The sequence below is a fragment of the Dermacentor variabilis genome, chromosome 6 (assembly GCF_050947875.1).
Source record: "Dermacentor variabilis isolate Ectoservices chromosome 6, ASM5094787v1, whole genome shotgun sequence".
Classification (NCBI taxonomy): domain Eukaryota; kingdom Metazoa; phylum Arthropoda; class Arachnida; order Ixodida; family Ixodidae; genus Dermacentor; species Dermacentor variabilis.
This window is the reverse complement of record NC_134573.1, coordinates 141072005-141096880: the sequence shown is the minus strand read 5'-3', so window position 1 is coordinate 141096880 and position 24876 is coordinate 141072005. Positions and strand designations below refer to the sequence as shown.

Here is a 24876-nt window from a genome sequence, read left to right as displayed (position 1 = left end):
CTGTCACATATCCGCATAGCTAAGTCGCGCCGCACGTGCAGCTGTCGTAGCTTAGTCATGTGACACGTTCGAAACTCGCAGGTTGCAGGAACGGTTTCGGTAGTGCGGTAGCCGTACGCAAAAGCTCTCTAATGGCTCGCAAACCGAGCAGCAGCGCAAATATATCGATTTACTTGCTCTTTAGCGCGCAGTCCAAGCGTTTTCTGGACAGAAGTGTGGACGCCCGTACTAGTGTAGTAATACCACGACGCGGGGACGGGACACCGAAGACACACAATGCCCACGGACGACGAAGACTGGAACGAGGACTGTACACGACGGCACACAACACGGGAGTTTTGGAATAAAAAAAAAAGAAAAGAAAGAAGAGGGGGAGGGGGTGTATCTATCACAGTGCAAGTTTGGCCAAAAAAAAAGCAAGAGCCCTTGCAACGGAACCACGACGGTCGAACACACGTTGCTACTCGATGGCGATCGACGACTTCAGCCGCTGCCGATGGGGCAGTCCTCCTCATCGCGACCGTCGAAGCAGTCCTTGGTGCCGTCGCACAGATGTTCCTGGGTGATGCAACGTCCGAGACGGCAGCGCACCCCCTTGCACACGCTCGGTGGCTTGGGCGACGGATTGCTCTCTGCGAATGTCAATTGGCCAGCGCAATGATTGGGTTATAGATTTCCGTGATTCGCTCACACTGCGTGGTACGTTACAGCGTGTATCGCGATAACCAAGGGCAACACCGCAGCGAGGACAACGGGATCACGCTTGTCCTGTTATGCTTCACTGTGGTTGTGTTCCGGTTAGTGCGGTACGAATAATCAAGAAATAACTAGCCCAACAGTGCGCATTGAGTTCCGGGGTATGCTTGCATTCCGAGGTTAGGTTACATCTGGTGGCGCGAAGTTAACAGCATGGCTGCCAGTACGCGCCGCGTACAAATAGTCGGTGGCGTTGTCTGGAGTGTGACATGGGCACTTGTCCTACGACCCTTCGCAGTGTTTAGAGCCAGAAGTATATGTCAGAGGTGCACCACTACACTGCACGGTCCATCAGTAGCTTTGGTAACATCCACTATGGCGTCGAAAATTTTGGTATATACTATACAACGAGATTTTCGTCTTTCCCAGTTGTAAACTTTCCAGGACGCCCAGCGGCAGGACTTACTTAACATGCCACCACGTATGGTCATCTCACATTTCAAAGCTGAGCCACTGACACGATTCGACCCACCCTAGCTATCATTGACCACTGACATTGCTTTATACTGGGTATCTTTCGATTTCGCATTCTGGCTACGAGTCTTGGTCGCGCCTTTGTGCTCGCAACGAAGAGGTCGCGCCTTGTGGCGTAGTACGCACCCATGGTGTTGTGAATCCAGGGCAAGTAGCGCATCACTTTGGTGTAGACGCCGGGCCTGCCCGGACGTCCGCAACCGTCGCCATTGCTGGTCACCCCGACCAGCGACCACCGGCCGTCCACCTTCTGGCACATGAGCGGTCCTCCAGAGTCCCCCTGAAAGATGACGGTTCAGGAACACAACTCCCGTTAGCGAAGAGGATGTTCCAACGGAACCGCACAGCAAAAGCCGTTCAACTACAGCAAACATACTTGACTCAACTATATTGTATTTACAGAATTAACTTGCGCGCGCATTATTTCATATTTAGCGCGTTGTAGGGACTGAAACATCAAACACTGCTAGTGCTCTCACTTTAAAATCTAAATCATTATTGGGCGAACCCGTGGCCGTAACGAAACAAGCAACCCTGATGTTGCAACGATAAGTGGCGAGCACAGTCGATGGTCGTCGAATCCTGTCATATACACGCCTCCTTTCGCGACTGCGTCCAATAAATTTTGCATTTTGCGCCGAGCGGCAACTTGAAAACAGCGATAATCCAGTGAAAACGAACCCTCGGAAAAGGGGAAGCGACACCGCATGGCAGTATGGCACTGTGTAGAAAAGCACGCCTTGATTATTACAGATACCAACACGCAGGATGATGATGATGATGATGATGATGATGATGATGATGATGATGAGGAGGAGGAGGAGGAGGAGGAGGAGGAGGAGGAGGAGGAGGAGGAGGAGGAGGAGGAGGAGGAGGAGGAGGAGGAGAACGACGACGACGACGTTGGCTACAGGCGGGTCATCGATCCTTGTGACACTTGCCGGCGAGTGCTCAACTAAAGCACCGCAGCGGAGTTTAAGAAATCCACTATCTATACTATAGGCACGTCAGTCACTGCGTCGCCATTCCAAAGAGCAGCGAGAGGCAAAACGACGCGCGCAGCGGGGCAGAACAGGACGTAAGCCTACAGCTTGAGAGTCATCCAGCACACGAAGCCGCGAAGGCCTGCCCGATCACGTGGCTGTACTTCGACGACTGGATCCTGCTCTCGACAGCAGCGTACAGCGTGTGGTGCGCATCCTCTGAGCACGTGACGTAGCCGCTGCGCTACTGGCGCATTCGGTAGAGCCGCCCAGCTTCGGGGAATCGAAAAGGCTCCGGTTCGAGACGAGAGGATTGGTTTTTCGTTGTTATCTATGGACAATGCTTGCCGTTGTTATGGTAATGTACTCGCTTCCCTAAGCATACACACGTTAAGTTTCACATAACGCAAGAAGAAAATAGCCGCTAAAGCGGGCTTCACCCTACAAGTACTCGTATTGCGGAGAAGACAGCTTTTCTCTAGATTCTATTTTTATATTTTACTCCACCTTCGGGCATCAACAGCTCGGTCTCCGAAATGAAGTTTATTCACTCACTCACTAGTCCTTTTTTTATTTTTCTTCGTCTACCGCTAAAACGGACGTAGCGCCGCTTCAAATGCTGAAGAAATGCGAAAAGGACAATGACGATCAGAGAATCGTTACATTATCCTGAACTTGGCTTCGTAAGTAGCGTAGATATAGTCACTCGCTCCCGTAAAGTGCTACGGAACTACGTGAAAATACTCTGGCATCAAATGTTAGCCAGAGGACAGCCAGCAAGGCAGCCTGCATCGTTACCCCGATGCGGCGGCTTGACCAGACAACGGAACGGGCAGCCAGTCGCCGGCGTCAGTAAAGCCAAACCAACATACACGAACATGTGTCGGGTATTTTGGAAAGTACAGAAGTATTAAGCTCGGGTATAACGGAACCTTTGAAAAAAGTCCCGTATAGCGAAGGAATTGCACCGAATATAGTGAAGGGCGTGCAAGTCCTGGGCAGATGTCGGGCAGTCGCAATCAATCAATCAATCAATCAATCAATCAATCAATCAATCAATCAATCAATCAATCAATCAATCAATCAATCAATCAATCAATCAATCAACCTACGTTTGTGCTCGAAAGCATAGTTTAACTCGGCTACTGCGGTCAAGTGAGATTTTTATCATTGTAGTTCCGTGCAGTCTGTGTCTTCGCGCACTCACCAGACAGGCGTCCCTGCCTCCCCTCTCGTATCCGGCGCAGAACATGTTCTCCGTGATGTTGTACAGCGGCAGGAAGAGCGTCCTCCGGCGGCACTCCTCGGTCGTCAGCACCGGCAACGGCACCTCCTGCAGCGTGTCCGCTGCACGTGCGCAGGTACGGAGTCGTCGCCATTTTGGCAGAAACCAGCACCCGACACAGTGTTTGGCTATTCATGGCAAGTGCGACGGCGAATTTGACACCGCGAGCGACACGCTCGTATGGCGCGTCGTGCGTCATCCTGTTCGCGTCGCTGTTCAATTTTATCGAGGTGTTGTGAGGCGCATTTATTCAAGGGTTAGTTGAATATGAGTGAGCACGTCTTATACTGATGTATTCAACAGTGGTCGAACGAGCGGTTTCTCAGGTTGTAGCCAACGAAAAGTTCGCTTGTCGAAAAGTTGGCTACAGCCTGAGGAATCGCTTGTTAAACCCGAGTGGATTACTTCAAATCTCCTATCTTCCCGTGAACCTCAGTTTTGTTTCAACATACTAGACTGAGTACAACGGGGGTGTTTTGTCACCCAAAAAAGATCTCCTTATTTAGGAATTCACGCATTCGTCTTCAGTGTGACGGTCAACGCGAAGTCAGAAATCGCTGTGCGAAAATAGCGCAGAAATAAAACGGAGACAGAAACACAGGCATGGATAAAACACACACTAGGTATTGTAATATTCGTCTTACTTACCTCCTCACTTGCTACACCGTAGCGCTAAAAATTTGGAGGACGCTTAAGTTTCGCTTTTAAGAGTGGAACGCGGTAGCGTTCAAAGACCGCTTACTTCTTTTCATGCTTCCTGGTAACTGCAGCTGATGTAACCGTCACGTTTACCGGGGAACGCTGGCTGCGAACGCTATGCACGAAGGCGGGCTTTTTGGTAGAAACGCGGCCTCTTGCGTGGGTCGATCTCCTGTTATTGTTTCGCTCTTTTAATATTTCACTCTGAGAAGATCCAACATAAAGGACATGCGCTGTTGGTGTTTTTATCCATTACATTTGTTTGTGGGCTGCCGTTCTCCAAATTCCCAAGAATAACTTTGTAAAGAATGAAAGACAAGGTATGGGCAACTTTGGTAGTAGAGAAGTGTTTGGGTAGCGTGGTTCGGAATTTGGTCCGAAGTTATTTTTGCCGAGGCGACGCCCGACGCTGGGCGCCGACGCCGGATTTTCTGTGACACGGGCTTCTTAACGCTATCGGGTTAAAAACAAGAGCAAAAAGAAAAAAAAAAGAGGATAAGCTCTAATTTGAAACGCTTTCTGGAAGCACGAAGGTTAAGAAGAATGCTTACGAAACAGGCGTCCCACTTCGAGCAGCTTTCCCCATCCGACGGCCACGCAGAACGACGTGTGTCTCGGCCTCTCCGTCTCACCGTCGCTCGGCAAGCAGATGGGTCGAATGTAATCACTGGAAAGAAACAAAGTTCGTTCGCCGATTCAGTTTCCAAGTTTTTTCTGTATGATTGCGCCAGGCGACCCGAGAGGAAGCCCACTGTGATCGCAGTCAGCATCCAAGAACCACGAGATGAGCAGCACCTCCGTTCGTAGCATATGTCAGTCGAGTACGCGTCTTCTCATTATCACAGTAGCTGGTGCTAAAACGACGTAAAGTCGTTGTCGTGACATTGACGATATCTCAAGATATCATTTAAACAGCATATTCTGCATCTTTATTTCGTAATTTCCGCTTCCCCACTGAATTACGCCTCCTTTACTTAATATTATCTGTTCTTATATTTGGCGGTGGGATAGTTCAGGTGACAACAGTGGGGAATTACTGCGCGAATGCAAAGGAAAAGGCACTACACATGAACACACCTAAAAATAGTGTAAGCGGTGACTTGAGAGGGTAGTCTGCGCTTACACTGTTTCCATGTTGCTTCTTGTGTGTTGTTCCTTTTCTTTTGCATTCGCGCAGCGGCCCCCTGCCGTAGTCACGAATAAACTATAGCCACTCACTGTGTTCTTTTCATAGTTCAGTTGCTCGAAAAGCAACAGGGCAGACACGGGGCCCACCGCCACACCGTTCTTTTTTTTTTTTTCTTTCTCTTCTGTCACCATCGTTGACGTGGCGCGTGGATCAGCAATCGATCGCCGGCGCAAGAGATGGGAAACAGAAAAAGAAAGCTACCTGAAGTCTACGGGCTTGTCCAGCTTGAGCAGCGCGATGTCGTTGGCGAAGCCCTTGTCCACGTACTCCGGGTGGATGACCACGTGCGAGATGCTGGCCACCACCTCGAATGGGGAAGGCATCTCGGTGCCGCGACGAAGCATGCCCATCCGTGCCACCCAATGTGACGTCAGCGTGCTGTCGCGAGGAAAAAGGAAAGTTGGGAAAGAATAAAGGGAAAAAAAGTTCGCATGCTTGAATGACTAGAATGTCGCTTTGTGTTACGCCACAAAAGGTCGCTTTCCTCAAGTAACACGCTAGGTGGGATGCTGTTTAGTCCTTGTAATGATAGTTTCTTCAATTTCTGCAGACATTCTGTTAAAGGCTCGCAACAAAGAGTCTGCGTGGTTTTAACACCCACCTTATAAGCGCAACAGTAGTTCACTGAAACTTTTGCCGCGTGGGTTCTAATACATTCTATGTACGAGTTTCTGCTCATTTGTGCTCGTTATCATCAACATCATCGCAATTTTTCCCCCCGGAAAACTCAAACTATACATATACTACTTCAACCGAAGCCGTGGTATACTGACGAATTTCGTAATTCCATCACTGCACTTTATTCTTCATCGCCTTAGACTGTTTCCGTTCCTTCCGTGGGCATAGTCTTTATTTCAGCAGTACAGACAACCTCGTAAGGACACTAATGGCAAAGAGAATATAATGCTGACAGCCCTACGAGAGGCTATAGGCAACCGGACAGACAAACACCGCGCGCAGACTGACTTGTAGAAGCAGTGTCCAGCAGTGACGAGCCAGCGGTCGCTGACGAGTGCAGCCCCGCACTGGAACTCGCCCTCCTTGTAGAGCGCCACCTGCCAGGGCCAGGATCCCGGAGCCGAGCTATGGCCGCCCACGATGCGCTGTCGCAGCGACGTGCCCAGCGGCCGGATGCCGCACTCTGCGAACGCGAACCACAAGTACCCCCCCTCGAGTCAGCGTGAAATGAAACGCTCACATTGTTTTCGAGAGACAAGGAATGAACTGCTTTCGTGAGACTATGGACTAGCCGAACTCCTTGTTGGGCTAGTTGGTGCATGTTACTGAAATACTAAGGCGCCAAACAGACGACACAAGAAGAGACACGGAAGCGCTCGTCCGTGTCTCTTCTTGTGTCGTCTGTTTGGCGCTTCAGTACTATAGACTAACAAACTGGAAGACATGGAGAAAGGGAAGATGCAAGACAGATACAGGCGCTGACTAACTAACGCTTCATAGTGGAAATACAAAATAAACAGGGATAAGGCGCATTAGAAAGGCTGGCCTTCCTGAGGCACCTTATCCCTGTTTGCAACCTTTATACTTCATAGTGGAAGAAAGAAGTTTACTGACTGGAAAAAGCAGAGAGGTCGGCCGGAAAGGGGAGTATCTGGCCTGCTACTCTGCGCGAGGGAAACTTCAGAGTGGAGTTGTTAGCGCATCTATGTGTCTTGAGTATTCCCTTCGTCGATGTCTCTCGGGATGCTCTATCGTTCCTAATGTTGCGCCAGTCAAAAAAGATTAAAAAGCATGGTGAAAGCTACAATTTTAAGACCTATGGTGCTTGGTCGACCTACGGTGCTTGATCCTTTTTTTAAGAACACCCATTGAAAGAAACGATTCTTTCAGGATCGATAGCCGCTGATCCACTGCTAACAGCAACCCGTCGCAGTGGATCAGCAGCTATCAGCATCAATTCCCCAGCTAGCCCATTAGCTTTCCGATTACATTGACATGTTGCCTAACGCGGTTTGGATATCTCGGCAAATTCTCTTACCAAGAGTTGAGCACTTGATGTGTAGCACCTCTTTTCTCGGGCAGTCAGTCTCCTTGTACATGAGAGCGATGCTATAACGACAAGCATTGCAATAATTAGAATTAAGCATCCTCGCACTTTACCGTCGTACATGTCGATTCGTGGTAACACACAGCAAGCGGAAGAAATAAAGAAATAAAGAAAGAAAGAAAAAAAGAAAGAAATAAAGAAAGAAAGAAAGAAAGAAAGAAAGGAAGAAAGAAAGAAAGAAAGAAAGAAAGAAAGAAAGAAAGAAAGAAAGAAAGAAATGCTTGGGAAAAAGTAATAATACTTAGATTCCTGGTATGAATGAGAAATTTATCCTGGTGTTTTACTGCGGTATTTTATTTGTCTTTTGAGAGTTGACTCAAGCCTCGGCACACCAGTTAGGCATCTCGCTGCCACGATACTAAATTCGCTATATTTAGTCTTCAGAAAAAATTAGAAGCAAATAAAAAAGACCAATTTGAGATTTAAAAAAAATATATATATGAAGATTAGCTTTACGTATTTTGCGAACAGCAACAATAATCTCTCGTATAGATCCTAATGCACGAAACTATACAGTGCATCCTAATAACAACGAAAAAAGAAAAGAGAGGTGCATGAAATTTGCCGCGCCGTTCACTTCTGCGTCTCTTCGCAGTTATAAAGAATAGCGCTTTTGGCAGACTGACGTTAACACATTGATTGCTCTGCAAATCATGTATAAACGACTCTGTGACAGTGATTTAGGCGGAACTCTGTTTACTTAGGCCATGACGAAGCGCAACTGACAGTGGTCCGGAGCCGACCACCGAAGACCTCCCAAAAGAGGACCTTCGCTTATGAAGTTTGAGAGTAAACCGTTGCCATGCTTCTCTCATCAGAACACGCTTAAAAAAAAAAGAAAGAAACATGGAGGACGTAATGTAAGCGTTTGTCGGTACCTGACAAGGGAGTTGTTCTCCCTACAACATCCGAATTACTGTTTTAGAAGAGTGAAATCTAAAGACATCCTCTTTTTTTTTTTGTTCTGGTCCCGACAGAATCTGTCTCCCAAATGAAAACGCTCCGCTAAGGTTGGCAAAAAACCGTGACGTACTTCGACTTCTCGTCGTCTTCGTGCCTCATCTCAAAGTAGCGGCTGCCGTCGTCGTGCTTCTTGTCCTTCGATCTCCGTATGGCGAGAACTTTCCTGTAAAACAAGGAAAAAGCGGGCTTGAACCGCGAGAATCGTGCGGCAGTTTTACTGCGTTGTTGTACGTCACAAATTGAAACAGAAATTGTCGCTATTCGTTGCTGGGCTAGTGCTTTTATCTTGTTTTATCTTATCCTATCATTTTTTACGTGTGTGTAAATTTTCGCTCCCTCTACAGTTTGCGTTCTAAATGTCAATAAAATAACGGAGAATTCGAGATAGGAAGCATAAGTAAGTCTTGCTAGACGGCTGGCGGTCTGTGTATCGTAAATAATATTAATGATAATCGATCAATTAATCATTTATTTTCCGTGCCCAGAAAAAAAAGCCATGAAGTCTTATTACTGGCGCGCGCATACATAACAAAACGGCAGGGGAATATAAGTAAAAAAAAAACAATTACTGAAAGGAACAATCTTGAAACACCACCACTTCTACTACTACTACTACTACTACTACTACTACTACTACTACTACTACTACTACTCCTACTACTACTACTACTACTACTACTACTAATAATAATAATAATAATAATAATAATAATAATAATTGTTCACGTCATGGAATATCAGACGATGTTGGAGGCCAGCGTTCAAGCTGTTGAAAGCGATGTGAGGTTGACGATCGAAGCCACAGGGCCCCACACACGCAGCTTCACAGGAGCGTGAATGGTAAATGCATCTATGGTTTGCAATAGAGTTACTCTATATGCTACCAAAGGTATTTTGGTAGCATATACAGTAACTCTAGTATGCACAAACGAACATGTTTGCAAGCGAAAATGTAGCTGTCGTACTGACGATAATTAAGCGGGACCAAATAAGAGTACTCAGATTTGGGCGCATGTTAAATAACCCCATTTAGCAGAAGTACATCCGCACTCCAAGAGTGCAGCGTTACTTCACAGCTGAGTTGTTGCTTTGACACGGCATTAAAATGGCAAATTCCGAACCTACTGAATTGTTATCCATCGTTCTTAGATACAATGGAGAGTGCTCCCTCCTTGCTTGCCTTCAGAAAACTAACTAAAATGTATTTCCTCCAACAGTTGTAATTTTGCTGTACATTTGTTTTATTCTCTTCAAATCCAATTGTATTCCATTGGCCTTAATAGTTCTATGTCTTGTTGATGATGAATGTGTTGACGACAAATTGTCATTCTTCCTTATCTTGCTTTATCGTGTTTGATACTCTGTACATGCATTTTTATTTATATGTGTTTGATATTTTGCAGTGTGCTTTGAAGCATGTTGCGCTCATGTTGTGTGCTGCGCGTGCTGTCTGGTGTCAAAGGCCTAGTCAGGTGGCTTTTAGCGCCGCCTTTTGCCTTGGCACCAAGACAAACCGCTCTTGAGCGTTGTTTTGTCAATAAACAAATAAACAACCAAAAAACAAAACAAAAAATCTATCAATCAATCAACAATTGCATCTATTTCTACGAAATCTGTTGTGCTATAAGAGCGGCTAGATAAAAGTTGAAAGTTATTCAAATATTCTAGATAACAATCCTTAATGATAACTTCCAAGCTTAACCTTTACAGTGTGCCGTGTACTTAGACTTAGGTGCACGTTAAAGAACCCCAGGTGGTCCAAATTATTCCGGAGCCCCCCACTACGGCGTGCCTCATAATCAGATCGTGTTTTTCGCACGTAAAACCCCATAAATTGTTTTAAAGCCTTTACGATGTGTTGACCCGAAAGTACTTGCAAGGCTTGACATATCACAATTCGGTATCCCGAACTAAACTAACCCATTTTACATGTTTCATTACGAAAAATTTGACTATTTCTGTAACTGGCATCCAGGTACCCTTGTGCCTCAGGGTATGTACGAAGTGCTGCGTCATATCTGCTGTATGACCGGGCAATGACTGAGCGTTATAAGTCTAAGGCGGCTGCATGCCGTCCTGCGGCCACTCTGCCACACCGCGCAGGTCAGCCGACGTGTGCTCTGTTACGTCACGTGACCACGCCCGACCTGTAAGAAAGGGTGTTGCAGGCCGCGTGTCCGATCTCCCCGAGGGACCAGGTTCCGTTGCTCAGGTACCGCGGGAACCGGTCGACGCACAGCTTTCCCCAGACGCCGTTGCGCTTCAGCTGCAGGTAGCCCTGGCCCGAGGACATGGACGTGGCCTCTTCCTCTTCGTCCACCAGACCCACTGCGTGTCAGCGTCGACGGTGTGTGTGAGGTTCGGCAGCCTAACGCACGTATAAATAGTGAGACAGCGCTGTACGACCGAACGTCAATACGTCGAGTTTCGGACATACACCACATTTCGCCGTACGTCCAACAAAGTTCCGATAGCGTCAGGTCACTACACTACACGTCAAAAACGACAAAGCCGTCTCTGAAAAGGATAGGTCCATCTATCGAAACGTCGACCAGCCTGTCTAAGGCACTTTTTTACCTGCCCCATTCAGTTGGTTACTGCATAGTGTGCTTCCATTTGGCGGTCTTTACCTTGAATTGGAATTCAACGAGAGCTTTAGCTTGTCCGAAAATGTGGTCGTTGAGATTACAGCTCGTGCGTTCCTGTTGTCGTAAGTGGAACCGGTCGGTGCCACCAGCTTATGCGCGCCAATCTCCATTGTTCCGGTATTCAGTGAATTGAAACACGTCTACGAACTATGCCAAAACTGCCTGTGAACTTTGACGTACCGAACGCGAACGCAATCGAATTAGACCGCATATCGAACAAGCGTATTTACGGTATAAACTCGTGTAAGGGCCGCACCCACCATCTTGGCAGCCCAAAAATTTTAAAAATAAACTTCCAGCGGAAAAGCACTCGCGTTCGGTGCCCCGATGCCGCGCGCGCATCGGCGAATTTTTCGCGCGCTGCGTACTTCCGCGTGCTACTACTAGATGGCGAGAGCCATCTAGTAGTAGCACTATATATATATATAGCACCCTTATATATATCACCCTTTCTACTAGCCATCTAGTAGTGGCACTATATGCTATATATACACTATATGCCACTACAAGATGGCGATAGCCATCTAGGAGCGGCATATAGTAACTAAAGCCATCTAGTAGCAGCCCTTAGACCGCGGGACCGAACCACATGGTTCAGTCCCGTGTAAGGGCCGCGCTTCTTCAGAACTGTGAAAAAATAAGTACTGCCCTTACACTAGTGAATACGGTAAGTGCAACACTGGACGCGGTGCAAGCATAAGAAATAAATTATTTCGATGAAAAAGTCTTTTTTTTTTTTCATTCTCTCACCGCACTGAACTTCGTCCAGTCCGTAGGGGCAGTCGTGATGGCCGTCGCACACTTTGTGCTGAGGTATGCACTGCTTGGCTCCGGGGCACACGAACATCTCGGGACTGCACCAGGCTGTAAAAACGAAAAGAGAGAGAGAGAGAGAATAAGGAATAATAAGACGAGGCCATAAATTACGGTGTCGAGAGCAGAGACATCTGACGGCAGCCCAGTGAATTTGCAACGTTTTCATGCATGTGCATCAAGTTTCGTACAACCGTTGCGGCGATTTGCATGCATCGACACATCATTGTCTCACACTCCCTACAGCCAGTTCGATGCAGCAGATAGACATTGCATGGATTCGCTTACTTCGATGCTCACGTCCATGCGTAGCACTAAATGAAATGTACCATAACAGCGTACACTGTCCCTGCTAACGTGAATACGATGCGCTAGGAAGCCCGATCAAGGGGCTGTACTGTGACACCTACGAAAAGAAGACTAACACCGTATGTAATGGACAGCGTCGTAAAAGGTGTATAGGGTACACATGTGCCCCACGGCGAGCCGTATGTGTTGTCAAGGTTGCTTACGACAATGAATTTCGTCCGCCAAGTCCCAACAGTCGAGAATTCCGTCGCAAACTTTGTGCTGCAACTGTTCGTGCTTGAGGTAATCCTTGCAAGCTGAAAGGAAAGAAGAAAAAAGAAAGGAGAGGCAGAAAATGAGACCAAATTAAGTGTCCAACATAAGTATATTCGCAGATGCTCAAAAGGTTCTTAAGAACACTGATTTGCTGCGTCACTCACGCATGCTCACCCGAAAACTTGAAAAACGCCAGCCTTTCCCGCCGAACAAATGAAAATCAACTCAGAAAGATTACTCTCAGTATCAGTAAACATTACAACAATTCGGTAAGTACAAGGTTCTCCAGACCTTAAGATGAGGTTTTCCCATTCATCAGTAAGGCTAAAGAAACCTTCTACCGCGTCGGAAACATTGTGAACCGCATGAAAGACGCTCTTTCTTTAAAGCTCCGTTGAGCAACTGAACTGTTAGCGCGCCATTATGACTCAGTCTACATCTGTCCATTATTACATTATAGCGACCGAACACAATAATCCGTGCCGATTATTATTGCGTTTTACTTCATTTTATTGCCACTCTGGGCTGCAGTTGATTATTCATAGAGTGAATCAACTGGCACGGGGAAGAGTTTTTCCGCAGCACACTTCAGCCTGGGTTGCTCGCTGCCACGTAGGTCCAAGAATGAGAGAGAGAGAGAGAGAGAGAGAGAGAGAGAGAGAGAGAGAGAGAGAGAGAGAGAGAGAGAGAGAGAGAGAGAGTTTCCGCAAACTTCAGCATCTGTTTCACGTCTTTCACTTGATGCTTCGATTAAGAAGGGGCCATTCCTGCCTTGGCATCAGAAATGAGTAAATATCGACAATTTAACGGAAAATAAGAACAGTAGGAACAATGCGTGTGTACTCACAGCAGTTGCGCTCGTCCGAGCCGTCCCGACAGTCGAGGCGGCGATCGCACAGCGCCGAGTGGGGCACGCACTCTCCACTCTTGCACTTGATCTCTTTCAGGTAGTCGCAGTCTGCGAGAAGAGACGTGCATCCTTACATAGCACGAAGCGTTGACGACGTCATTTTGAGCGCGCTTTTTACATGCATGCCTTACTCTTGTCTTACTTGTGACAAAGAAGAAAAAAAGAAAGAACCGGAAAATAGGTTTCGTACGTAAAATGCAGGCTCTCTTGTTTTGTTCGAATCCATATTCCTCGAGCACCAATAATAACCTGGATATATGTCCCGCCACAGCTGTGTACTTCTCAAATCGACAGAACCGTACTGACACCATGAACCTCTCTTTCACCTCCACTAGCCCGCATATCTTCGGGCGGGCAACTTTTCCCACCAACTACCCGACGGGCACGATACAACCCTAAGTGGAATATTTAGCAAAGCATCAAAGGGTCATCCGATGAAAACCAGTCATTGCATCGTGGCCTTATAAACGCAACGGAAATGAGACACGCGTACAGAGAAGCGTGCAAGCTTCGCTTACCGCGCTTCGACGTCGTCGGCACGACGAGAGGTGTGGTGGACGTGTGGTCCGCTGCGGAGTCGCCACTGAGCCCGTTGCCTTCTCCGTGCTTGGTGATGTCGTTTTCGTGCACGGACTCCTTGGTGAGGGGTGCGTTGGTGACCACGCTGTATGACACGCGCGTGACCACCTTCAGCGCGGGACTGGCCGTGGTCGACGGAGGCCGGTAGCCAAACTTATCGCCGTTCTTGCTGCCTTTGTCGTAGAAGTCGGTACCTGGGACGTCCGAAAGCCGCACAGAACGTTACTGGCGATTCCATAATACTGTTATTGTTTTTTCGTCACACACTAAGCGAGAGAGAGCCAAGGACTAAACGCGATTTCTCTCTCTCTCTCTCTCTCTCTCTCTCTCTCTCTCTCTCTCTCTCTTGGACCCCCTTCGCTTCGTATGGAGCCTGGAGCCTGGGGTGACGCGTTAGCCCGAGGACCCAACAGTGGCGTCCTCTGAGGTTCGTGTGCAACAGAGCACTTCCTGTCACATTACCTTGTTGCGATAGCGTGCTTTTACGTTACACACAGCGTACACCGTGTACATTACACTAAAACGTACATTGTGCAGAGTTTGTGTGTGCAGTATGCGCTTTATGTCATCCTTCATCTCCGTTCTCTGCTATACGCTGCTCTCAACAGTCGGGCGAGAAGCAAGCTAAAGAAATAACGAGCATATATAGAGTCCAGTCGGCCATGTCAGCCAGTGTTAGTGAGTCACGTGTTGCCGCTCGACGCCCTGAAGCTTTGTGGAGTGAGCTGAAGCCTCGTTCAATAACTCCACATCTCTGAAACGTTGAATGTGCATGAGTTAGACGTCCGACCAAAACTCACTTCATTCACAGTGAGTTTAGGCCGCATGTTGCGTCAGTTTTAGGCTTGCCCTGTAATAGTTGTACTGAGCTTTCTGTATGTAATTATTGACATCATCATTAACTCCACAAACAAAAGTGAGAACATGCTTTAGCGAAGTTTGATTCACGCATTTGTTATCACATGTATCATCTCTTGGCCCGACGGTATGAAGCGTCCAACGGTGTACAGGCGGTGGACTTAAGTATGCCCCTACCTTGTGGTCAGTTTCCGTTTCCCCCTTCACATTTGCTACTCAGAGTGGAGGGCTGACAAAAGGTCACTCACCTTTCTCGTCATTGGGCGTGTACTTGGAGTCGTACGAGCCGGGCTTGGAAGGCAAGTCGCCGGATATGAATTTGGCGATGCCACCGGAGTTCTGTCCGCCCGAGTAGATGACCGAGTGCACCTCGGAGTGGTCTCCGCTGCTGGTGCTCACCGTCTGATAAATGGAGATGGAGGTGATGTTCATCTCGGGGTTCTTGAGTTCATGTCCCTCGCGCGTCCCTCCGACAAGACTGAAGACAGTTTCATTGCTTCCGTCTTGGTGGACGGCCGGAATGAATTTAGTTTCGTTGCCTCTGACTGGATGAACTACCGCAACGAAAGAAGTTTCATTATTTGTGTTTTGGTGGGCTACAGGAACGAATGTAGTTCTATTTGTGCCCTGATGGACTATCGGAATGAACGCGCTTTCATTGTTTCTGTCTTGATGGACAACAACAGGTCCACTGGGAGGAGGAACAGCTTCAAATTCTGAGTATTCTGACGCGGGCTTTCGTACCGGCTTGGACGCGATCTCGGGAGCCGGTGCTGAAACTATGCTAGGAGGTGGCGCTGTCCCTGGACGCCAGGAAGGTTCCGAAGCCGGTCCTGGCGCAGGTCTCTCCGGTGGTACTGGGTTGGCTGGGCTATGCCCCTTGTCTTTCGTTGGGAGACCATCTAGGCCCGCAGTAAGGTCGATGAACTGTGGCTCCGGTTTCTTTGTGGTCTGCTGCACGCGAGTTCTTTGGCTTTTGTCGCTGCCGCTGACGACGGGTGGCCGTACGAAGAGACCCACGCCTATCTGGAACTCTGTGGTCGACGTGGTAGGCTTGGGTGTTGTGACTTCTTTCCTGTGATTGTTCTTCTGCACGGACGGCTGTTGGTGAACTGAGAGACCGGTCCCCGCGGACAACGAGATACCGGAAGCCAGTGTCTTGTCACGCATCTTCGTTGCCGAAGACTCGTGCGTGGAGCCCACGTTCGTCGCAGTCTGGGAGGGTCTCGGTCCGTAATTCAACGCCATGCCGGGTCCTGCGTGGGTACTGGGATCGTCTAGGTGTATCTGCCAGGCTTGCCCGATACCCTGCGTCGGCTTTTCGGAACTCCCTTCAGGCGGTTTACTTGACGGCGTTCCGCCCACTCTGATTTCCGAGGAGGATAGTGGTTTGTACGGTGGCCAAACAGGAGGACCATCGGCGCTTGATGCACCGTTTGCGAGAGAAACAGCAGTCCCGCTCACTTGCGTGTGCACCACCGGTTTTCGCTCGGGTGGTGAGGTAGTGGAGCTTGCGACGTTGGGACCATCAGCAGAAACCAAAGGAGACGAAGAGTCCTGCCCGTCTTTGGAGCTGACAAGGAGAGGCCTAACGGGTGTTGCCTTAGTCGCGTTTCTTGTGGACGCATGCGCCGGGTTTCCGTTGGCCTTGACTACGACTCCAGCTCCCACGGTAAGTTCGGTCAGTTCCGAGCCGTGCTTATGTGTAAGCATATCCTGACTAGTTGCAACGGGGCGCGGTGTCCCCGTTGGCGGCGATGCGTCGGAGACGTGCGGGTACCTTTCCTCCGTCGTGCCTACGGGCTCCGTGACTACTTGCGGCCCGGTCGTCTCGACTGAGCTTCCGTGCTCGTTAACGGCAGCGACGGCGTGACCTCCCTGAGGCTGCTGACTCGAGCTGGATTCTGGACGATCGCGCGCGACGTCGTAGTGAGAATCGTCGTCTTCGGACAGCTCGGGAGCGGTCTCCCACGTGACTTCGCCGACCTCGCCTTCCGGCCGCTCGCCGCCTTCTGTCTGTTCTGGAAAGAAGGGCTGCCACGAGTCCGCGACGCTGGTGGGGGCCCCTGGCGAACTCTCGTTGTCGTGTTGCGCGAAATAATCGCTCGGATCCTGACTGTGCTGGTTGATCCACTGGTCTGAATCCTGCTGCTCCTGATCGCCGCCCCGGTCGTAGTAGTCCACCGTTGCGCTGCTGCCCGTTGTGCCCTCTTCGTCGACGGAGCTACCCGGACGGAGCAAACTGTTTTCGGACATTTCTGGAAAGAAAGAGAAAACGGACAGGAGGAGGTTCGAATGCAGAAGTGCGGCATAGTAACAGCCTGCTCAATGGTCAGTTCATTCAGTTCAGTCACTCAATTAGCTCAAGTGCGAGCGGTCGTTTTGTATTACTCTGCAAGCTCAACACCCGCAGACAATTTCAAATTGAGATAATTACAATAATCATTCGATAGTTAGTAGCAGTGCTCTGTCACGTAGAAAAAAAATAACGAAGACGGATGGTGCAGTCCAAATCAGAGAGTGTTGAGACAACAACAACAATAACAACTACTACTACACCAGTGGTTCCCTGCTGCAGATGCGGAACGTTATAGGCCGTGAGCATATGCGATTGTTTGGGGAAAATAAATGAAGTGCCACACAATGTGGTAAAGTGGGTGTTGACAAAGTGCGCTTTGGGGCGCCTTTTGGATCTCCAGTGCCCCAATCGACGACGTATAGGAAGCGGAAGAGTCTTCTGACCTCTGAGAGCTGAGGGCAATGATGAGAGCAAAATAGGAGACATTCGCACTTGCTCGTGATATCATTGGTCACGTGCTACTCGCGTCATGCATCGGATTGCTTCGGACAAATTTAGACTGGACCGTGCGAGTACTTCGTTCTTGGGAACGCGTATCCAATCGAGAAGATAATTGAAGTCCGCACTGCTTCCAGCATACGCAATCAATTAATCGGAGCACTTACTCGGCTGTTGCTCGTACCCGCAGCCCTATTGGCTCAAGTGCCTCCACCTAAATATCGCTGCTTTTCATTTTCTAGGTGTGGGCTAGCTTAACGTGAAAAAAGAAAAAACTTGCCCTCTTTTCGAACACGTCTGGCAGGAGTGCCTCTGCAGGCCTACGAATATGAACAGGAGTCACGTAGCCCTCTCCCTGCCTCGCATTAATCCTTCCACCCTGAATTTCTTTCTTGTAGTACCTTAACTTCAGTCAATCAGCATGTACCTGTGACAAAGGAAAAGAAAAACTTATTTGACACTCGACCTAAGCCTTTCTAAGAACCAATTGAAGTCACAGCGCTGGATTGACACGGACAAGAAAGACGACAGTACGAGCGCTGCTGGCCTTCTAAGAAAGCGTGTGCGGGCCTGTATGTGTGCGTTTGTGGCGTATTTCTGAACGCTCCGCAGCAAAGGCGGTCGAACGGCGGTGGTGCGTGTCTCGGTGCTCACCCGTCATCTGTATGGCGTTCCAGTCGATCTTGAGCTGACCGAATGCGCCTCGGGGTCCCTTCTCGGCTTCACGCCGTAGCGTCTCCCGGAACTCGCTCTCCAGGTCGGCGACGGCGGGCGTGTGGCGCTTGTCGACCTCGAGCTCGAACAGCACGACGAGGCTCCCTCGTCTGGATCGTGGCAGAATCAACCTATACGTCATCGCGCGTAGTCTGAAGATTCGATTACATTCAGCTCAGTTTATTAATCGGGATACACCCTTGGTTGTTTTCGTGGACCAAGAACTGTGTGCAAGCATGTTCGTGGAGTCCATTGCGAGGCAACATGCGACGGATAATCATTTAAGTTATATAGCACGAATTGTAGATGGTGTAAATCAAAAGAAAGGACCATCGTGGACAAATGAAACCCTGTAACAAGTTCGGGATGACTAGAGCACGTTCTTTCTTTATCGCTTTTGGTCGTTTCGCGTGATGGTGGCATCATTTTGGCTTAAACGCTTAGTTTTGGGCGTTTACGTCATATTTCACGACTGGATAACTAGAAGTGTGAGATCTTACCTTCGAGATTTGTTGTTAATGTCTCCCAAATTATATTTTCCCGTTGGCGTTTCATTTGTCGATGATGGCACATATAACGATGGCCACGAGCATGCGAGACTTAACGGACGTGATCATACAGTTGGACATATATATATATATATATATATATATATATGTCCAGCAACAGAAAGTGAAAGCAGGATTTAATGAAAATGATGTGACGCGATAATTATTTCGTTAACTCGAGAAGTTCGTCTAATCGACAGTAATTACAACACTCTTTCGAATACCATAATATTTATTCAAGAGCGAAATGAATACGTAATTTCGGACTTTGTCGGACTTGAGAAGTGCAGAATAAGCCAGTACTGACAAGACAATCTGCTTTTCAACTCGGCTACGGCAGTGAAGCTGGCGCCACCTGGTAGAGCCGACGCTGAGTTTCCGATGCTGATACACTGCGACGTGCGGGCGCTTTCATAAAAGGAAAACGGCCTGCTTGAAACAGGCATGGTAATATATTTACTATAGCAGTACGTGAATAAATTTCGAGACATTTTGCGCGCGAAAGTTTGCCCGTGACGTGTTTCCTTACCTATGTTTCCCCAGAAAGTTTGTTAAATCGGGCGTGACACTGACATTTACTTCGTTACTTCGAGTCTCTTAACGCGTTATGCTTACGAATATCCGTCGAAAATCGCAAGCACTTCGTTAAGTTAACTTTCGTTAAATTGGGCTTTGTTAAAATAATTTTTTCACACTAGGAAAAATTAGACGAAATAAAGAATAGAAGAATACATCAGGAACTAAGTACAGACACAGCCGAGCAGAGAACCAAATAGACAACAAAAGAACAAAATCATAAAGATACGCTGCAGATTACAATAAAGAAGTCGCAGTTGCGCCAGAAAGGCGAAGCATCGATTGCGATAGCAAATTAGTAGACAGCCGCACGAAGTAAGCGTAGTAGATTTATTGGCCGTATAATCTTGTAAACACTTGCTTATACTAACTAAATTGACAAGCACGGTGTCAGCGCGCACACGCAAACATGCGCACAACGCACTCGATGACCGCGGACACTCGCCGTCAAAACGCTGGCGTGAGGAAGTGCGGCAGCAGCAGCGAGCGAAGTGACCTTCGTGCTGTATATCGCTTCAACGCAAATTGAGCGGCGGGAACACAGCGCACGTAAAAGCTGCGAGCCGTCGGCCTACCTAGACTCTGCCCCCCAAAGCAGATCGCTTTCAAGATACAGCCCGCGAGACCGCGCACGGTCGCGCCATACGCAGCTGCTGCCGAACTACAACGGCCTCCGCTACCTCCCCTAACCCCGTTGCCACGCGCGCGACGGAGGACGGCGCGCTTCCTCCCCGCTTTCCTCCCTTGCGCGCGCGAGGTTCAGCCTCGATCGTCGGCTCACCCTCGCACGCTTTCACTAGCACATACAGCATACGGCGAGCGGCGACGGTGCTCGCGCCCTTGAACTTTATACGGAACATCACGACGACGGCGACGGCAAAAATGCGAGTGTCCATATAATTGCTATCGCAATAAAGAAAGTGGCAACAAAAAGAGAAAACATGCTTACCGGAAAGCGTAGATAGTGACTTTGCTCAAAGAACTGTTGAGCCGCGGTGACTTCCTGCATGCTGCTTCGAGCTGCAAACAACACGAGAAAAAAGTAAGAAATAAATAACCACTCGTACGTTTTTTTTTTTTTTTATATCGGTAGCAGCCATTAGACGAAGGCTATGTTCGACTGGGTTGTCATTACTGAAGGTACTTCGTCGAGCGGGTTACGATTCGGGGAGCCTTGAGCCACTCCGATAGACCGTTCTCCTAGACGCCCGCGAAACACGAAACGATACACGAAGCTGGCTCGCGCTTTAGTTCCTTTAGTGATCGCTATCGGCTCTCTCCGAAGCCAAGCCTTTTGTAAGGCCGCAGCAACTCATGCTAGGGTATACGTCCTTCATTAGTTTTCGCTGCTGGTAGGAGGCCAGCAGCTGTTGCCATATATCGGTTCTGAGGACAATGAAGAATAAAAAGAGGAAAAAGAGGTACCGCTGAAAAGGCAAACCTTAAACTATACTCGGGGACAACTTTCTGCGGCGGTGAAGGGAAAGCTGCAGGCGCGGAGCTTCGGCACATGTGTTATTGCGCCAAGTAGTCCGGCATCGTTTGGCAGCGCATTTGGTTCCTCGGAACGAATACTGGGAATAAGAGTAGCTACTGCGAGCGACGGTTTCACGATTGGGCAAACTCAGAACGGGAGAGCAGAACGGTGGTTCGAACTTTACAACTAAAAAACGCACGAGATGGTCTCAAAAAGTATCGAGACTGGCTCCGTTTCGAAGAAAGTAATTTATTTATGCGCATTCAAAGGCTCTCACCTTTGAAATATGTAACACCTCACTCCGCACACGCGGGTTTCTCGCCGGAACCAACTTGGTTTCCACCCTGCATGCTCGCCAGATTTGACTACCGTTTATTTCACTCGTGCTCCCAAATTTAAAGACCCAGCTCGAAGGTCGTCATTGAGACACGATTGCTTAAATCAAGCTCGAATCGCATAAGGGTGTTCGACTCGTCCCGGAAGAAGAGACCTCGTATTCCCAAAGCGGCAGGAACTCTGGAAGCGCTGCATTGATGCGCAAGGGAACAACTTCAAAGGCGACAGTGTTTTCAAACTATTTCAAAGGTGACTCGACACTTTGAATTTGAGGCTATTCTGCCCAAGCTTCGCCGGGATTCAGCTTTCTCGCGAATCCCACGTCCGTAAATTTGTATGACTGAACTGCACACAGAGTAACGCAAAGGCACGGGCTTCGAGATTCGTTCCCGTTACTTTGACGGAGCCGTATACCGTTCTGAGGAAGGGGGACCCGCTGCGGTGGCTTAGTGGCTATGCATGGCGTTTCGCTGCTAAGCACGTGGTCGCTGGATCAGTTACCGTCCAAAGCTAATTTAGGTGCACGTTAAAGAACTCCAGGTGGCCAGATTTATCCGTGCTCCCTCGCTACGGCCTGCCTCAAAATCATATCGTGGTTTTGGGACTAAGAACCCAGAATTTATATATCTTTAGGAGGGGGGGGGCGTAAAAGGGAGGCACATCACCTGTTATGTAATACCTGTAATACAAGAGCGGTACAGCTATGGCTTACTGTGATGGAGCTAGGTTCGAGGCTCTCGGTTCCCTTGGATTCGTTCGGCGTCATAGCCGTCAGCGTTGGCGTCAGTCGCAACACGGTCAATGCGCATTGGCTCACACCGGTGCATACGTTACGTAAAATGCCAGTTGGAGGCCCGCTTTCCTGTGTGAGTGGCGTGCCCTTTGAGTGCGCCTGACAGTTCGATAACAATTAATCACGTCCAGCAGCGTCATTACAACTCAGTGCTAATGGTCGCGTGCTACGCGAGTCCACTGCACGACGCACTCGATACACAGCGTTCGAGCAGACAGGTAGGAAAGCTCGCCCTCATTAACTTAGCATTCCGAGTCGACAAGCTGCTTAAATCGTCCGAGAAAGCATTGAAGCGTAAACTTAATTAAGGGTTTGGTGTTCCTTTAGGGCGTGGTACAGTCTAACCTTCTGCTGTATTTTAAGAAAGAAAACCCCGCCACTTCGCCTCGCCACAGACAAACATTGGGCGAAGAACGTTTCCCGCCTCAGGCAACGCAGAGCGATGCGGCTTGTCGTGACTGCGTTCGCGGCTTTGTGTGCGTTCCAATTATCCCGGATAAGCGACCGCGAAGGCATGGCATATTAGAAAGTAGGCGGTGACCATTTACTTCGGGAAAGCAGACAAACGTTGCGAAATGTAGGGCTGGAAGCCAACGGTACCCGGTTGTCCAACGCGGTCGTCGTACAGTAAGAGAGTATTAGATTCTGGGGCTCTACGTGCCAGAACCACGATCTCATTATGAGGAACACCATAGCGGGGGACTCTGGATTAAGTTAGACCACCTGGCGATCTTTAACGTGTACCCATGCACGACACGCTCATTTCGCGCCCATCTAAATGCGAACACCGCGGCCGTGATTCGATCCCGCGACCTCGTGCTTAGCAGGGCAACGCCATTGCCGCTAAGCCGCCAGGGTGGGTCTTACAGTATAAGGCTGTGACTGTAGAAGCTTCGTGCCTCGTCCGGTGAAGTTGCATGACATATATCTTTCACCCCCTCTCCCACCCCACGTGTAGGGTAGCAAACTAGACAAAATTAGTTAACATCTCTGCATTTCCTCTCTCTCTCTCTCTCTCTCTCTCTCTCTCTCTCTCTCTCTCTCTCTCTCTATGTGTGTGTATGTATGTGACTTCAGAACCGCGCTTTCACGCCATAACTTTCAAAACTTATATTGCTTGAGTTGAAAGTAAGTTTTTCACAAAATTCAAGGCAGTTAACTCGCCTGTTTTCGTTTTCTTGAACTCGTTAAGAAACCGAAACAACCCAGGTCATGGGCCTATTTCCGTGACTGGGGTGTAGGTATGCTCACTGGGGCACGTTTTGCCCGTCTCACTTTGCCACACCTCGCGGGCATGTTGCACGGCACCGTTATATACGTGTATGAATAAAGTAAAGGACATTCCAAGCTTCCTTTGGACCTTTCAAAGGTAACCTCGAGGGAACTTTGAGATTCCAGTGTGATAACGGCTTTCCGTTTAAGCAATACAGCCCCACCTTGCGTACTTCGGTACGACGCGTTTGGTTAAGCAAACGTGGTCACGAGCCGCTGCTTTCGCCGTCGCCGATGCGTCGTGCTCTTGTTTTGCATATACCTGTTCAGACTGACTGAAATGCACCGCGCAGCACTGCTCCGTATCAGCTGTGCACGAGCAACTAAGGGTGTGGCCGCTAGCAGGCGGTTAATTTTGATCGGTTAGATTTGTAACGCTCGTGCCCGGACAAGGACTTGAACTGCGGCATCATCAAGCTTGCTCGCGCCAAGGACAAACGCCTTCGTTGCATATACGGTGCAGTAGGCGAAATTGCCGAAGTCATTTCTTCGCATGTTGCAATCTTTCGCTCTTGCTGCAGAGCCCGGGTCTCCGACAGGCTGGCGCGCACGCAGGCTCCTCTGCGGGCTTGATTCGAGAGCTGTTCGTCCATTAACGGTGGCCGTGCGCGGACCTTAGTGGCTATGGTGGCTACGGCTAAGCACGAGGTCGCGGGATCGAGGCCCGGCCACGGCGGCCGCGTTTCGATGCGTGCAAAATGCGAAAACGTCCGTGCACTTAGATTTAGGTGCACGTAAGGAACCAGGTGGTCAAAATTTCCGGAGTCCCCCACTACGGCGTGTCTCATGATGAGATCGTCGTTTCCGCACGCAAAACCCCATATTCCTTATGGGGAGGGGGGGAAGGGGGCGACAACAGGATTTTCCCTAAAAGGTTTCGTATTAAGCCAGTTTGCCCTGTAGTAGTGAACCATCCCATTCTCAAGCAATTCCCTTTCTTCCCAGTGCAGCCTGACAGTGTCTATCGTGCGTTATGTTCGGCAGTGGCGTAGCCAGAGGGTGGCAGACCAGACACATGCGCTTCCCCCCCCCCTCCCCACACACCACGTCACCTGTGAAGCGCATGCCTTTCCCGAAAAAAAAAAAAATCTGGTTGCGCCACTGAGGTTAGGCCGCCACCACCAGTGGGGTAGCCATGCTCTTTATTTTTTTCGGTGGAAGGGAAAGGGCTGGGGGGCACGTGCCAGGTGTGTCGCCCCCGCTCCATCTCTGGCAACGCCCCTGACCACCACGCCTGGCTTGGAGTGTCCTCTTCCGACTCACCATGTTGGCATACTTGGCCGACTTAACTCGGAATTCCTTCGAGGTGGAATTGAGCAGGTTGGGGTCCCACACGTCGCCCTCGACCACTCTGACGGCGCCTAGGAGACGGACGGCTGTGGGGAGCCAAGAGAAAGGAGAACGGAAGAGGCGGGAGAGGGGGTAGGCAGGTGAAAGTTAGTAGGTGGTCGTGAATGGAAATGCGCGAAAAGATATATGTGACATGCACCGGTGGGCAAGGCAAGCAACAGAGCAGCACATAGCTCTTGTAAACGAAAAAAGCGCTAAAAGGCAATGAGTCCGTGCCAGATTAATTG

General features: G+C 49.1%; 1 protein-coding gene across 1 annotated transcript; it reads right to left on the bottom strand.

The window, feature by feature from the left end:
* Nucleotides 1-447: 447 nt before the first annotated feature.
* On the bottom strand, nt 448-24620 carry LOC142586311 (uncharacterized). The gene is made up of 17 exons (XM_075697556.1): nt 24563-24620; nt 20371-20441; nt 18238-18407; nt 15035-17044; nt 13868-14122; nt 13287-13397; nt 12388-12480; nt 11813-11926; nt 10562-10742; nt 8485-8577; nt 7383-7453; nt 6353-6527; nt 5588-5764; nt 4749-4864; nt 3421-3560; nt 1357-1510; nt 448-632 (listed from the first exon to the last, which is right to left on the bottom strand). The coding sequence occupies exons 1-17, from the start codon at nt 24563-24565 to the stop codon at nt 484-486; spliced, it is 4083 nt and encodes a 1360-aa protein (XP_075553671.1). The 5' UTR covers nt 24566-24620; the 3' UTR covers nt 448-483.
* Between the last annotated feature and the right edge of the window lie 256 nt (nt 24621-24876).